Source organism: Delphinapterus leucas, chromosome 4 (assembly GCF_059928025.1).
Source record: "Delphinapterus leucas isolate spDelLeu-1000000601 "Yukka" chromosome 4, BTC_Dleu_Yukka2, whole genome shotgun sequence".
NCBI lineage: Eukaryota > Metazoa > Chordata > Mammalia > Artiodactyla > Monodontidae > Delphinapterus > Delphinapterus leucas.
Window position 1 is genome coordinate 285,895 of NC_143132.1, and position 12,770 is coordinate 298,664.

General features: G+C 47.0%; 1 protein-coding gene across 13 annotated transcripts in view; it reads right to left on the reverse strand.

The window, feature by feature from the left end:
- Window positions 1-12,770, reverse strand: part of DIP2A (DIP2 acetate--CoA ligase A) — a 91,760-nt gene that overhangs the window by 37,045 nt on the left and 41,945 nt on the right. For 12 of the 13 annotated variants that reach the window (XR_016392926.1, XM_030760895.2, XM_089910076.1 and 9 more), the window contains 5 exons: window positions 6,427-6,518; window positions 2,909-3,019; window positions 1,593-1,716; window positions 1,138-1,247; window positions 696-798 (listed from right to left, as the gene is read on the reverse strand). Coding sequence is in view for 12 of the 13 variants with exons in the window: in XM_030760895.2 (XP_030616755.1) it covers window positions 696-798; window positions 1,138-1,247; window positions 1,593-1,716; window positions 2,909-3,019; window positions 6,427-6,518 (540 nt within the window). In the remaining variant the exon portion in view is untranslated. The remainder of the gene's footprint in view (window positions 1-695; window positions 799-1,137; window positions 1,248-1,592; window positions 1,717-2,908; window positions 3,020-6,426; window positions 6,519-12,770) is intronic. The other variant, XM_022597065.3, reaches the window with a different exon arrangement.

Here is a 12,770-nt window from a genome sequence, read left to right on the forward strand (position 1 = left end):
GCTGCATTCTGCTAAGAGTACTGTACACACGTTCCCTTGTTGGCTAAAGAGCCCAAGTTATAGGTGATACATGTATGGTTAGCACTGGATCAGAAGAAAAAGAAAACCGGGGGACCTGATTTGATAGAATTAAAAAAAAATTACGCAGGCCCTTGAACACAGCTAAAATCCTTTTCCAAATGTCTACCGAAGTCTTGCCCGGTGCCCTCAGCTAGCCCTTGCTTCTAAACACTGATATTTCAGATTTTACACATACCACTCAATTTACTTCCTAGTTTTGTTCAATTCCAGTATTTTAGTGGAAAGAAGTAAAGTTCTCTACGTTACATAGCTGGTATTTCACAGTAAAGGGGGAGCTGCCGGTACATTGCCAAGAGACAAGCCCTGACCACAAATATTCCACTGGTACATCTGAGTGTGTGACAGCTTAAGCCAAAGCCAGCCACAGAAAACAGTACGAAAAAGTGTGCCCCGATAAGAAAATGCAAAATGCGCTGCCCCTCAGCCCACTGGGCACAGACCAATGGGTAGTGAGTGGGTTTCACGCTCTGTAACGCCAATGTCCAAACTCCACCTGTCCAGGAGAGCAGAGGCCCCGAGCTCGCGAGCCGCACGACCTGGATTAAACAGCAGATGCTACGCGGACAGCGTCCAGGTGCCTTGTGCCCGGCTGGAGAGCCGCCCCACACCCTCACCTTCTGAGTAGCCGCATGCCTGGGTCAGAGCCTGGCACTGTGCCAGCAGGGATGCGTGGGACACTGCGACCCCCACGGTGCTGCCTTCTTTGCTGGTTTTATACTGAAAGATTTCAAAAGCACAAGCTCGTTAGGCGATGTCTCTGGAGGCCGTCCCCCTTCACCAACCATCGGTTCAACTGGAGCGCACTTCGCGCCCAGGCCCTCGAGGTGACACCCTCAGCTGAAGTCGGGTCACCCTGGGCAGGTACCGAGGGCGACAGGGCACGCGGGCTGGTCCCCAGGGGAGGATCTCAGTGAGTTCCCACAAGGCACCTCATCTTTCTGGGGTGAAGGCAAAGCACAGAAGCTGTTGCCTGTGATCTAAGCATCAGCAGCTACACTCGGGGAACAAGCCCTGAACACGGGGGTCTGTTTCAGCCTCGCCAGGCGAGGTGGCTACCTCGATGTAGGCGGTCCCGGCCCCCGCGTCCTGCGCCGATGGGTGCCAATCCTTGGGGGGCTTAGTCAGGTGCTTCCCGTCGATCACCAGCCAGGTGAGGGGGGGCCAACCTGTGAGGGTGCAGACAGGGACACGGCAGAGGCGAGGGTCAGGAGTCTTTGCTCCCCGCAACGGCGCCTCTGCCGCCCAACGTGCAGCCCGAGCTGCTGACAGCTGAGGAGCCTCGCCTCACTGAACCTTTATGAACTTATGTCTGACGGCCAGTGGCCCCCAGGCTGGACAGCACAGGTCGAGAGCCTGACCCAGGCGAGGAGCAAGATTCCCCAAGGCCTAGAACACGGCCTTGCTTTTCCTGAAGGCCCTTCCGTCTCTGTAACAGTCACTGACAGGAAAGGACGCCCGAGGGCCCGGTTTGGCAGAGAACTGGGCCGCATGCTGCCCGCCCACAGGCCCACCTTTGAAGGCCGCCACCTCTCCGGTCTGGGCCTTGGGCAGGCCTTTCTGACAAGCGTCCGTGGTCAGGGCCAGGGCGACGCCACAGCTGCCCAGCAGAAACCCGACCTGCTGGCTGCCAGCGTCCTGCAGAAACAGAGAAGGCAGAGGTGCTCAGCTCACACAGAGCAGAACGCTTTCTCTCAGCCCGTGGAAAATTAGGACAATTCAGCCCTGTGTAGGTATATACCATAGGTATATACCATGTTTTCATCCAAATAAAATACAATTGTTTTTAAATTTGAAAGATATATTTTCTGCCATGACATATAAAGTTCTGGGTAATGGGCTAATTTCTCAAACGTTTTTCTTGCAAATGACATTTAATACCTTTTTAATAAACTCCAAACATAACAGCATTGAAATTTACACTTGATTTGTGTTTGAAATTTACTGATTAATATGGGCAGGCCTAACCTTTAGCAATCTTAATTATTTCCACACAGAATAGGTCCTTCAGTAGAGTTTTATCATTTTCTTCTTATAAATTTTACAAACTCTAGTTTTACCCTAAGAATCCTGGTATTCGAGTATCTGTTCATCATATATTGTCCTTTGGGATATACTGCTTTTATTCACAAGCTTCACCTTTGGGATTCTTGAATATTTCTTGCTGATAATGCTCATGTGAACAACTGCCTGAACACTGGGATACCATAGAAAACTATGATTTTCTAAAATACATGCTGAATCTACTCCTAAAATGATCTATTCTTCAATAATCAGATTACTGGTATTTATACCTAAAATGTAATAGCTACCTAGAACACCAGCAACCCGCCCCCTGCCCCGGCCAGAAGTCATCTGTCAGCGATGAAAGCTGCTCGCTGTTATGGAAGTGAACAGAAACGCAAGAGAATGTCATATGTTTAAAACTATCACTTAGAAGTGAGCTAAAAGGCATCTCTGTAATGATTTACTTATCCCCAAGAAATGAAAGTTATTATCAATAAACACACCATTTTGAGAAATGATTTAACAAAACCTCATCAAATCCCAACTTCTATGCATTGGAGGAGAAAATGTTAGTTTCTGTTGGGAAATTCAAGCAAGTGATACTGGCCCCACCAACAGCTGTTCCAGTGCCCTTGTCACCAGCGAGATACATAAAAGGAGCGTCTGGAGATGAAGCTGCTCTAATCTCTCTGAGACCCGCCGGCCTGTCCCCCGGCTCCAGACGGCACCTGGAGTGAGGAGACTAAGGCCTGCGAATGGACACGTGGACTTCAGGACGCAGCCTCAGAGACCGTGAACCTGGGGCCTGCACCGCGCTTGCTACCTTTCTTGTTAGTGGCACTTCGATGGGGACAGGAACCAGCTCTGCCAGGAGACACCCATAGAACGCAACAGTGAACATGACAGGGTCGCTATTAGGAAACACCAGTGCCACCTACGAGAGTACAAAGGAAAACCGTGAAATCCACTGGTGAATAATTCAGTCATCTGAATGCCTGCTGCTGAGACAGAAAACGTTACTTTGAGTGCTAACCCTTGGTCCTTAAGTGTCTGCAGCCATGTAACTTCTAATACACAGTCTTTAGGTTACAGTCTTTACCTCGCACGCGACAAAATAATGTTAAACTCCTGGGGCTAGAGGCAAGCGCAGCTGGGTCTGCCCGCGGGGTCTAGGTCCAGCTCCGTCCACTCTGACCATCTGGGCAGCAGCGACTCAGGGAAGGACGCGATGGACCATCACCCACCATCAAGTAGCCCAGGTGAAAAACAACTGGACATGAGGAGGGAACCAGGAATCAAAGTCTATCAAAAGGTCTTCCAAAAGAAAAAATCCTGACACCAACGTTTTACTTGGACAGACCTTCGCTCAAGGCCGAAACATTAACAGAGGAGGGTGGTGGGCAGAGAACTCCGCAAGACCCCTACAGCTGCCCTCTCAGAGTCTCCACGGGGGGCCCACTCCCTGCTCCCACCTGGTCATCATGCTGCCACTGTTTAAATTACATTCACCTTACATTTTTATTTTTATGAAAAAAGTTTTAAAACACAGAATCAAAATGACGAAAAGTACTAACGAAAAGCAACACCCATATCACCCTTCCCCACTCCCCAAGACAGCCACTTTTAACATGTTTTATATCCTCTTTTTGCCAACTGCTCTCATCTTTTTCGATACTATGCTCACACTGCCGTGTCTTACGTGTGAAGGTATTTGGACATGTGTTTTATTTCCTGTTACTGTAGACAAACACTGAGCCCTCTTCATTCCCCACCTTTCTCTTCTCCCATCATCCCAATTCCCATTTCTTATAATGTCTGGTTAAGTTAAAAGCCATTTATGGGATGAGGTTTTTCTAAGTCCCAAATGTTGTAATAATAGTGTGCTCGAAACCTACATAAGTCAGAATAGTATTTGAGGGGACCATCAACACAGGGCCTTCGAGGGCTTTGGATAATTAATAACCCTGTACTTCATAAGACAAAATTTAAGCTGTATCTGTATCAAAATTCTGTACTTGAGGACTGGAAATCAAGTTTCTAATAAGTTTGTTGAAAACGGCAAAGATCTCCTTTGAAAGTTGGTGTTAATAGCATTTGTCCCACGATTAAGAACTGTGACCTTTAGCCTCAAGACTGGATGTCTGGTAGAACATACATGTCCTTAGAGAATCTGTTATAAAGGTTGTGTTTGTTCACTTTTATAAAGTATATTATCACAGGAGGATGAACTTGCCATTCATTTCCAATCACTAAATCAATCGCTAACTGTGATTTCATCAATCCTTTATAATTAACCCAATTACATGGATTCACTTGCAAGTCAATGAAGTATCTGGAAGTCCTTGTCCTTGCAAGAACTTTCTTCAAGAGAAAGAAATTTGTGATTCTTAGAGTCATTTTAAAGCACAACATAAGTCAGGGGTTCCGAGAGGTTTGTTCTAAAGCGCCAGGTATCATAAGGAATCATTCCTGTACTGTTTACGTTTCTACAGCCAAGCGTGCCCCTTCTCTCTGGTGGTGACAGCCACTGTCTCTTTCACCGGCTTCCCTTCCTCTGTGTGCACCGGCCAGCTTGCTCGGAAACGCCCCGCTGGGTGTGTCAAACCTGTCAATAGTATTTCTAAATAGCCAACCAGTCAGGTAAGCTCCTGGGTTTCACCAGCTGCTGACCAGCCTGCCCACCTGGGGCCTCGCCCTTCTGGTCCTGTCCAGCTGCTCCTCGCCCGCAGCTCGCAGTCACCCTGGGCCACCCTGGTGGCTCTCCTGTTCGGACCACTCACTCGTATGTGGGAGCGCTCCCTCTGTGAGCTTCCCAAGAAAGAGCCCAGTCTTCTGAGTCCTGCCTGTCTGAGAACGGTGCCCCACCCTCACATCCGTCAACTGCCCAGGAAGACCGCACTCCCTCTGGGCTTCCGAAGCACAGCTGTCTCCCCCAGTGCCACACTGAGAAACTGAGGCCCCCGGGGTTGCTGGCCTCTGTGCACAGCCCACTTTCCCCAGGAGGCCGCGAGGTTCCTGCACCCTGCCCTACGCAGCACTGGGGTAAGCGCCTCGGTGGGGGTCCCCGCACCGCCTGCCGGTCCTTCACCCCCCTCCCCCCCCCCCCCCCCCCGCTCCGGGGTATAGTCTTGCATCATCATTAGCATTAAAAACTTTCTACTCTCTGTTCCCCCTTCTCTTTCTGGAAGTCCTATTAGTCAGATGTCGGCCTTCTTGATCAAGTCTAATCTGCACCGTTTTTCCTTCCTACTTTCCATCTTGGTCTCCCCCACTAGCATCTTCTTGTTGATTTATGGAGCAATATCTTCACCTCAGATCTCCAGGGATATTAAGACTAATTTAAAAAAAAAAAAACTGTTTTCTGTATCTAGCTTTCCTCCAAGTAGGTCTGCTTCCTCTTCCTCCCTCCCTCCCCCCACTTTCCCCTTTTCTTTTTTTCCCCATTTTTTGCCCTTTGGTTGTGCTCTTTCATGTTGAAGTTTCGTGGTCCATAAATGTCCTTGGCTACTGGTCCACATTAAAGACTGAGGCACTTGAGAGCAGTCTGAAACCCCACACCATCCTGTCAACCTACAGCTTCCCTGCTGGGTGACCTGACCTCAGGCAACCTTTCTCACTGGGGATTTCACGGCTGAGTATGCTGGCTTTCACCACGCTGGACCTCCCGCTACACCAGGGTTCCCCAAGTCTGGCTCAGTTTGCCTAGAGCAGTGCTGTGTAGCAGAACTTCCCACAATGGTGGAATCGTTTTTTCTCCGAGCTATCAAATATGGTAGTTAGTTGTCAGCCACACGCAGTGACTGAACCCTGGAAATGGGGCTCGTGCAACTAAGGAACTAAAACTCTAATTTCATTTAATTTGGGCTAATTTAAACAGCCCCCTGTGGCTATTGCCGACCATGTTGGGCAGTGCAGGACGAGGAACTAAGCCCCAAGCCTCCTCTGAGTTCTGTTCTGGCCACATGGAAGAGGGAAGGAGATGAATATAAAACACACAGAGTTTCAAAGTAAGGTCAACGTTTCTTCACAAAACTTAAGCTTTGGAAATGTAGCACTGATTAATATCTGATATTAATATTTTTATTAAAATCAACACATATGAAGTCAAAGAGAAAAGAGGTTTAAGAATCAGGAAAGGGGCAATAAGGGAGAATAAAAGGAACGACCATTTTACCTACATCAACAAAAACTTTTTCCACATTTAATATGTTTTCATCGCTGACTTAAATCCCTTGTATTAATGCTGTAAATCTGAACAACTGAGAGCACACTGATGTCAATGAAACAGATTTTTAGTCTCCATTCTCACTCACTCCAACAAAGGTGCATTTGGTTACTTACTCTGTCTCCAGGTTTAAGTAGTGGTTCATTCTTACTAGTCAGTTTATTAAGTAGAGTATAAGCTAGTTTTAAACTCCGACTCCAAAGTTTGCCTAAAATAAAATAAAAATACTAAGCAATGTAAAATTTAAGAAACTAATAATTAACATTTTAATGTAGCAATCATAACATCCCATTAACATCCCATTATTACTCTATTGCTGAAATTCAGGTAGTTTCCAATTGATAATTATTTTGCACAATGCTGCAATGAAGTTTTCTCTTAAAAACAACTTACAGATTTATTTTTTTAACAGAAAAGTAAAACAGCATTTTATTATAGAAAATTTAGAATGTAGAAAAGCCAGCTGAAAAAAGCATTCTTTCTGTTATATATGTATACACACAGACGCACACACACACACACACACACATATGCATAATTTTTAAGAAATGGGATCATACTTCACCCTTTTTTCAATCAACATTGCACTGTGAATGCGCTTTCATGTCTTTGAATGTGTCTCAATTATATCCCTTATAAGAGTGGCATATAAATCATTTAACCTTTACAGCAACAATTCATGAGGTGGCTCCATCTTCATCTCTGCTTTCACTCAAGAGGAGACAGTCAGGGAGATGTTAGGGAACCTGGCAGAGCCACGGGTGGCTGGAGGGGAGCGTCTGGACCCCTCCTGAAGGTGCCCAGCCCTGTGGGTGCTTCCCTGAGGAACACGGCACATGATACGCGGGACAGTGAAGGGCAGGGGGAGAGGGGGAGGAAGACAGAAACGCCTGAGTCCACCCCAAACCGGAAGCAGCCCTCCCACTCACCCTGCGCGTGCGGTGCTGAACGCAGGAAGACAGAGCCGTCCTTCACCCTCCCCACCCCTGGGCAACCACGCGGCAACCACACGCCCTTTGCTGTAAATAGTCTAAACTCGGGCACAACGTTGTGAGATAAGTGAACTGTGGGGCCTGAGAAATAAATGAGAAAAATAGTCAACTCAAAACACCGCTGCCTTTGCCTAAATAGAAAGGTCAACTCAAGATGTTAATAGCTGTAACTGTAACATGTAAAGATTTCCAAACTGAATCCAGATACTTATAAAAAGAAAAACGCATCATGACCTCTCTGCAACCATGCGAAGAGGTTTAACAGAAAATCAACATAATTTGTCACATTAACAGAATAAAGGTGAAAAAAACTAAAATAATTTACCATTCAGGATTTTAAAAATCCTTCTTAAATTTGGGATGAAAGGAAACTTCCTTAATGTGATTGTTAAAAGTCATCTTTAAAAATTCCACAGGCGGTATCATAACTAATGGTCAGATATTGAAAGCTTTCCCTCAGAGAGCAGGAGTAAGTCAAGGACAGCTGCCTTTTACTGAAAGTCTCAGCCAATGCGACTGGGGTGAAAGCGGCAGAGAAGGTAAAACAATAAGAAACAAAACTGTCATTATTTGCAGAAGACGTGACTGCACATATCATGAATCCTATAACTGAAATTAGCAAGGCTATCAGATATAACAGCAATACGCAAATAGCATTTAATATCTATGTGCCATCAATAAACAGCAAATAAAAATTTTAATGATACTATTTATAATAAGATTTAAATAAACATGCCAAATATCTAAGAAAATGTGTTACAAAAAATATGCAAAGTCTCCCCCCAGAAACTTATAAAACAGTACTGAGGTTGAAAAAGATTTGAATGAATGGAGGAACCTATTATGTCCATTTGCTAGAAGGCACCGTAATGCAAACGTGCTAATTTTCCTCAAACTGCTCAAGGCAACGATAACCAAAACCTCAACAGGTGTGTTTGTGGCACCTGACACAAACTGACACTGAAATACCAGGGCGAGAGAAGCCTAGACATTCTGGAAGAAGGAGACAAGACAGGAAGACTTTCTCAATGGACGTCAAGACTATTATAAAGCGACAGCAATTCAGAGAGCGTGGCTGGGACTTCCCGCGGTCCAGTGGTTAAGACTTCGCCTTCCAATGCAGGGGGTGTGGGTTCGATCCCTGGTTGGGGAGCTAAGATCCCACATGCCTCAAGGCCAAAAAACCAAAACAAAACAGAAGCAACACTGTAACAAATTCAATAAAGACTTTAAAAACTGTCCACAACAAAAAAATCTTTAAAAAAAAAAAAAAAGGCCTTCCCTGGTGGCGCAGTGGTTGAGAGTCCGCCTGCCGATGCAGGGACACAGGTTCGTGCCCCGGTCCGGGAAGATCCCACATGCCGCGGAGCGGCTGGGCCCGTGAGCCGTGGCCGCTGAGCCTGTGCATCCAGAGCCTGTGCTCCGCAGCGGGAGAGGCCCGCGTACCGCAAAAAAAAAAAAAAAAAAAAAAAGAGCGTGCTATTGGCGTAAGGGTAGAATATAAATCAACGTGATAAAACAAAAAACCCCAAACAGACCCACCCCCGTGTGGACAACTCCACTTACAACACAGGTAGCACCGAGGGGACAAGAACGGGACAACTGCCATCTTTCCTGAAGAACTGACCTGGAGGCCAGGCGCACACCACACACGCAAACTAAACTCCCTCCAGGTGGGCGGCAAGTCTAAACGCCGGTGGGAGAACAGCAGAGCTAGAGCCCAGGAGGGGAGGAGGGAAGCCTGCTGCAGGGCCGTGGGCGGCCAGGGCGCACAGTAAGCCACCAACAAGGACTGGCATCCAGAACACACAAAACGCCCACAAATAACCCTGTATAAAAATGTGCAAAAGATTCAACAACACTTCACAAAAGAGAAAACCCAAATGATCAAAAACAGGAAAAGATCTCAACCTACTTAGTCATCAGGAAAAGGCAAATTAGCACCACAACGACTGTCACCATATTCTCACCAGATTAGCCAAAATTAATAAGCCTGCCAATGACAGGGAGAAGGTGGGACTCATACACTGATCAGGTAAGTGCAAACTGGAAAAGTCTGGAATTATCTGATAAATGTAAAGATGTCATAATCCCAGAACTAGCTAGCACCTCCTCTCCTAAGTACATACCCTACAAAAATGCACGCTTACACACCAGGTAGCACATACCGGAATGTTCCCGGTAGCACTGTCTGTAACAATTAAAACTGGAAATGACCCAAAAGTCCATCAACAGTATAATGGAGACATATATTCTGAAATATTCAATATTCATTCCTCAACAGAAATGAATGAGCTACAACTATACACAATGATACGGATGAATCTTAAAAGCATAAAGGTCAGAGACTCTGCTTCCACACAGGAAAGAGCAGTGGTGGCAGACCAGCACTCGCACCCAAAATGACTTAAGACTGGATAAAATGCAAAACCATCTGTCGGAAGCAGCAAAGACAACTAGAGGAGTTAAGACCCCTGGGGAAACCCTTGGGAGGTGAGCTGACCTTCGGCAGCTGCTCTTACAAAAGCGGGGGGGCGGGGCTTAGCGTCTGGCACCCACAGGAGACGAACATCTCACGGCCTTGCGCCCCTCGGAGTGCTGCTGCTGGGGCGCGGAGACTGGGGCTTCAAGAGGAGTCTGCTGAATCTCGGGGCCATGCACAGCGGGTGGAAACCTCTGAAAGGCCAGGCAGAGCCCCCAAGTCGCCACATAAGACAAAACCCATGGTTGGGGACCTCCCCACAAGAGGAGAGGGTCACACAGATCACACCAGTTTTATAAAATGTGAATAAAGGAAAACAGAAAATCTCCAAACTGAAGTATATATATAAAAAGGATGCCATGGGACTTCCCTGGTGGTCCAGTGGTTAAGAATCAGTCTTGCAATGCAGGGGACGCGGGTTCAATCCCTGGTTGGGGAAGTAAGATCCCACATGCCGCAGGGCAACTAAGCCCGTGCACCACAACTACTGAGCCTGCATGCGACAACTAGAGAGCCCACGTGCCACAACTAGAAAGAAGCCTGTGGGCTGCAACGAAGAGCCCACGCACCACGATGAAAGATCCCGCATGCTGCAGCTAAGACCCGACACAGCCAAAATTAATCAATTATTACTTTTTTAAAAAAGAAAGCAAAATATAAAAAAGGCACGTGGGACTCAGAAAAGGTATTAATATAAATGTAATCAGACTCCCAGGAGGATAGGAGAGAGAAATGGGGAAGAAGCACTATATCAAGAAATTATGGCTATAATTTTCCAAAAACTGATGAAAGATACCATTCCATTGATCTACGAAGCCCTGTGGACCCCAAGCAGGAAACTTTCAAAGAACATAACAGCTAAATATGTACATCACAGTAAGACAGATGCAAGCCAAAGCCAAAAAGCTATCACAGGGAAAAAGACACATCCTCATCCAGAGAGGAGCAATAATCTGGCATCTCACTCCTCAAAAGATATCACAAAAGTCTTCAGAGTGCTGACAGATGCCTGTCCGCCTTCACAAAGGAAGATGCGGGCAGTCCCACGGCCAGCAGGAGAGGTTACAGTGGGAAACGCGGAGTGGCAGGAAGGAACATTCTGCAAAGGAAAGAAAAAACAGCACGACTCCTGACTTAAAAAGCAAGAATAGTGAGTGGTGTCTTACGGGTGTAGTGGATACAGACTTAAAACGCAAGACAAGGAGAGAAGGACCACAGGCTGGGGTCTTCAGGAAGCACCGAGGCAGAGTGAGGCACAAGAAGGGCTCCCGGGAAGTGCGGGACAGTGAATGCGGGTGACGCCGTCCGGCCGCAGTCCCTGCAGGCTCCCTCACAAGGGAAGTCTGTGCTGAATGGAACACAGGCCTGGTCCCAATGCCTCGTGTAACCCGCACCCGGAAGCTGAATTCCAGGTGGAGGCTGTCAGCAAAGCACACTCATGAGTGCGCAGCGAGCTCCTTTCTTAAAGAATTACAGGGTTTCCCTGGTGGCACAGTGGTTGAGAGTCCGCCTGCCGATGCAGGGGACACGGGTTCGTGCCCCGGTCTGGGAAGATCCCACATGCCGCGGAGCGGCTGGGCCCGTGAGCCGTGGCCGCTGAGCCTGCACGTCCAGAGCCTGTGCTCCGCAACGGGAGAGGCCACAACAGTGAGAGGCCCGCGTACCGCAGAACAAAAACAAAAACAATACAAAACAAAAGAATTACAGAGCCATCTCTCTAACGAGCACAGGCGCGAAGACCCCAAACAGCATACTGGCAACTAGAATCCAGGCGTTTATTGAAAAGATATCTTGGCCAAGTGGGATTTAATCCACGAATGCAAGGGCTGCTTTACATTTGAAAATTAATCAATGTAATTCATCAAATTAGTGGAGGAGGGCAGAGAAACTGTATGGTCAGCTCGATGAAGCAGAAAAAGCCAACCCGTGGTGCGAAACTTGCAGCAAACTAGAAACAGAACTTCATTATGACAAAGAATTTCTACCATAAAAGAAGCAAAAAAGCTACAGTAAACAGCGTACTTCAAGACCAACTGCTTTCCACCTGAGACAGAGAAGGATTCACACTGCAGTGGCGGTTCCAGCCTGTGCAGTGAGACAAGAACGGAAACCGACGGTGTGAGAACTAGAAAGGCCAAGGCAACACCGTCATTGCCCACAGGGGCTCAACTTGTGCACAGGATGTCCAAAACTACTCATTAATAGACCAAAAAGAATTAATATGTCACTTTAACAAGATCACTAGATACAAAGTCACCATTTAAAAGATCAATTGCATTTCTATTTACAAGCAACAATTGAGTAGAGAAAAATTTAATCATTCCATTACAATAGGAATAAATCTAACGAAAGAAGCTCAAGACTCCTGGACCCAAAAGCGTAAAACGTCACTGAGAGAAACTAAAGTAGGCCTTCAAAGGCGGGATATTCCAGGGTCATGAGCTGGAAGATCCCATAAATGCAACGACACCGATTCGCCTCAAGCTGGACAATGGGTTCAGTGCGCTGCCAATCAATATCCCAGAAGGATTTTTTTCTGGAAATGGACAAGCTGATTCTAAAGTTTACTTGGAGGGCTTCCCTGGTTGATGCAGTGGTTAAGAATCCTCCTGCCAATGCAGGGGACACGGGTTCGAGCCCTGGTCCGGGAAGACCCCACATGCCACGGAGCAACAAAGCCTATGCGCCAAAATTACTGAGTCTGCGCTCTAGAGCCCGCGAGCCACAACTACTGAGCCCATGTGCCACAACTACTGAAGCTCACGCACCTAGAGCCCGTGCTCCGCAACAAGAGAAGCCACCGCAGTGAGAAGCCTGCGCATTGCAACAAAGAGTAGCTGAGTAGCCCCCGCTCACCGCAACTAGAGAAAGCCCACCTGTAGCCACAAAGACCCAACGCAGCCAAAAATAAATAAGTAAGTTTACTTGGAAATGTAAAGGGCCAAGAATAGTCAAGGAGGGCTTCCCTGGTGGCGCAGTGGTTGAA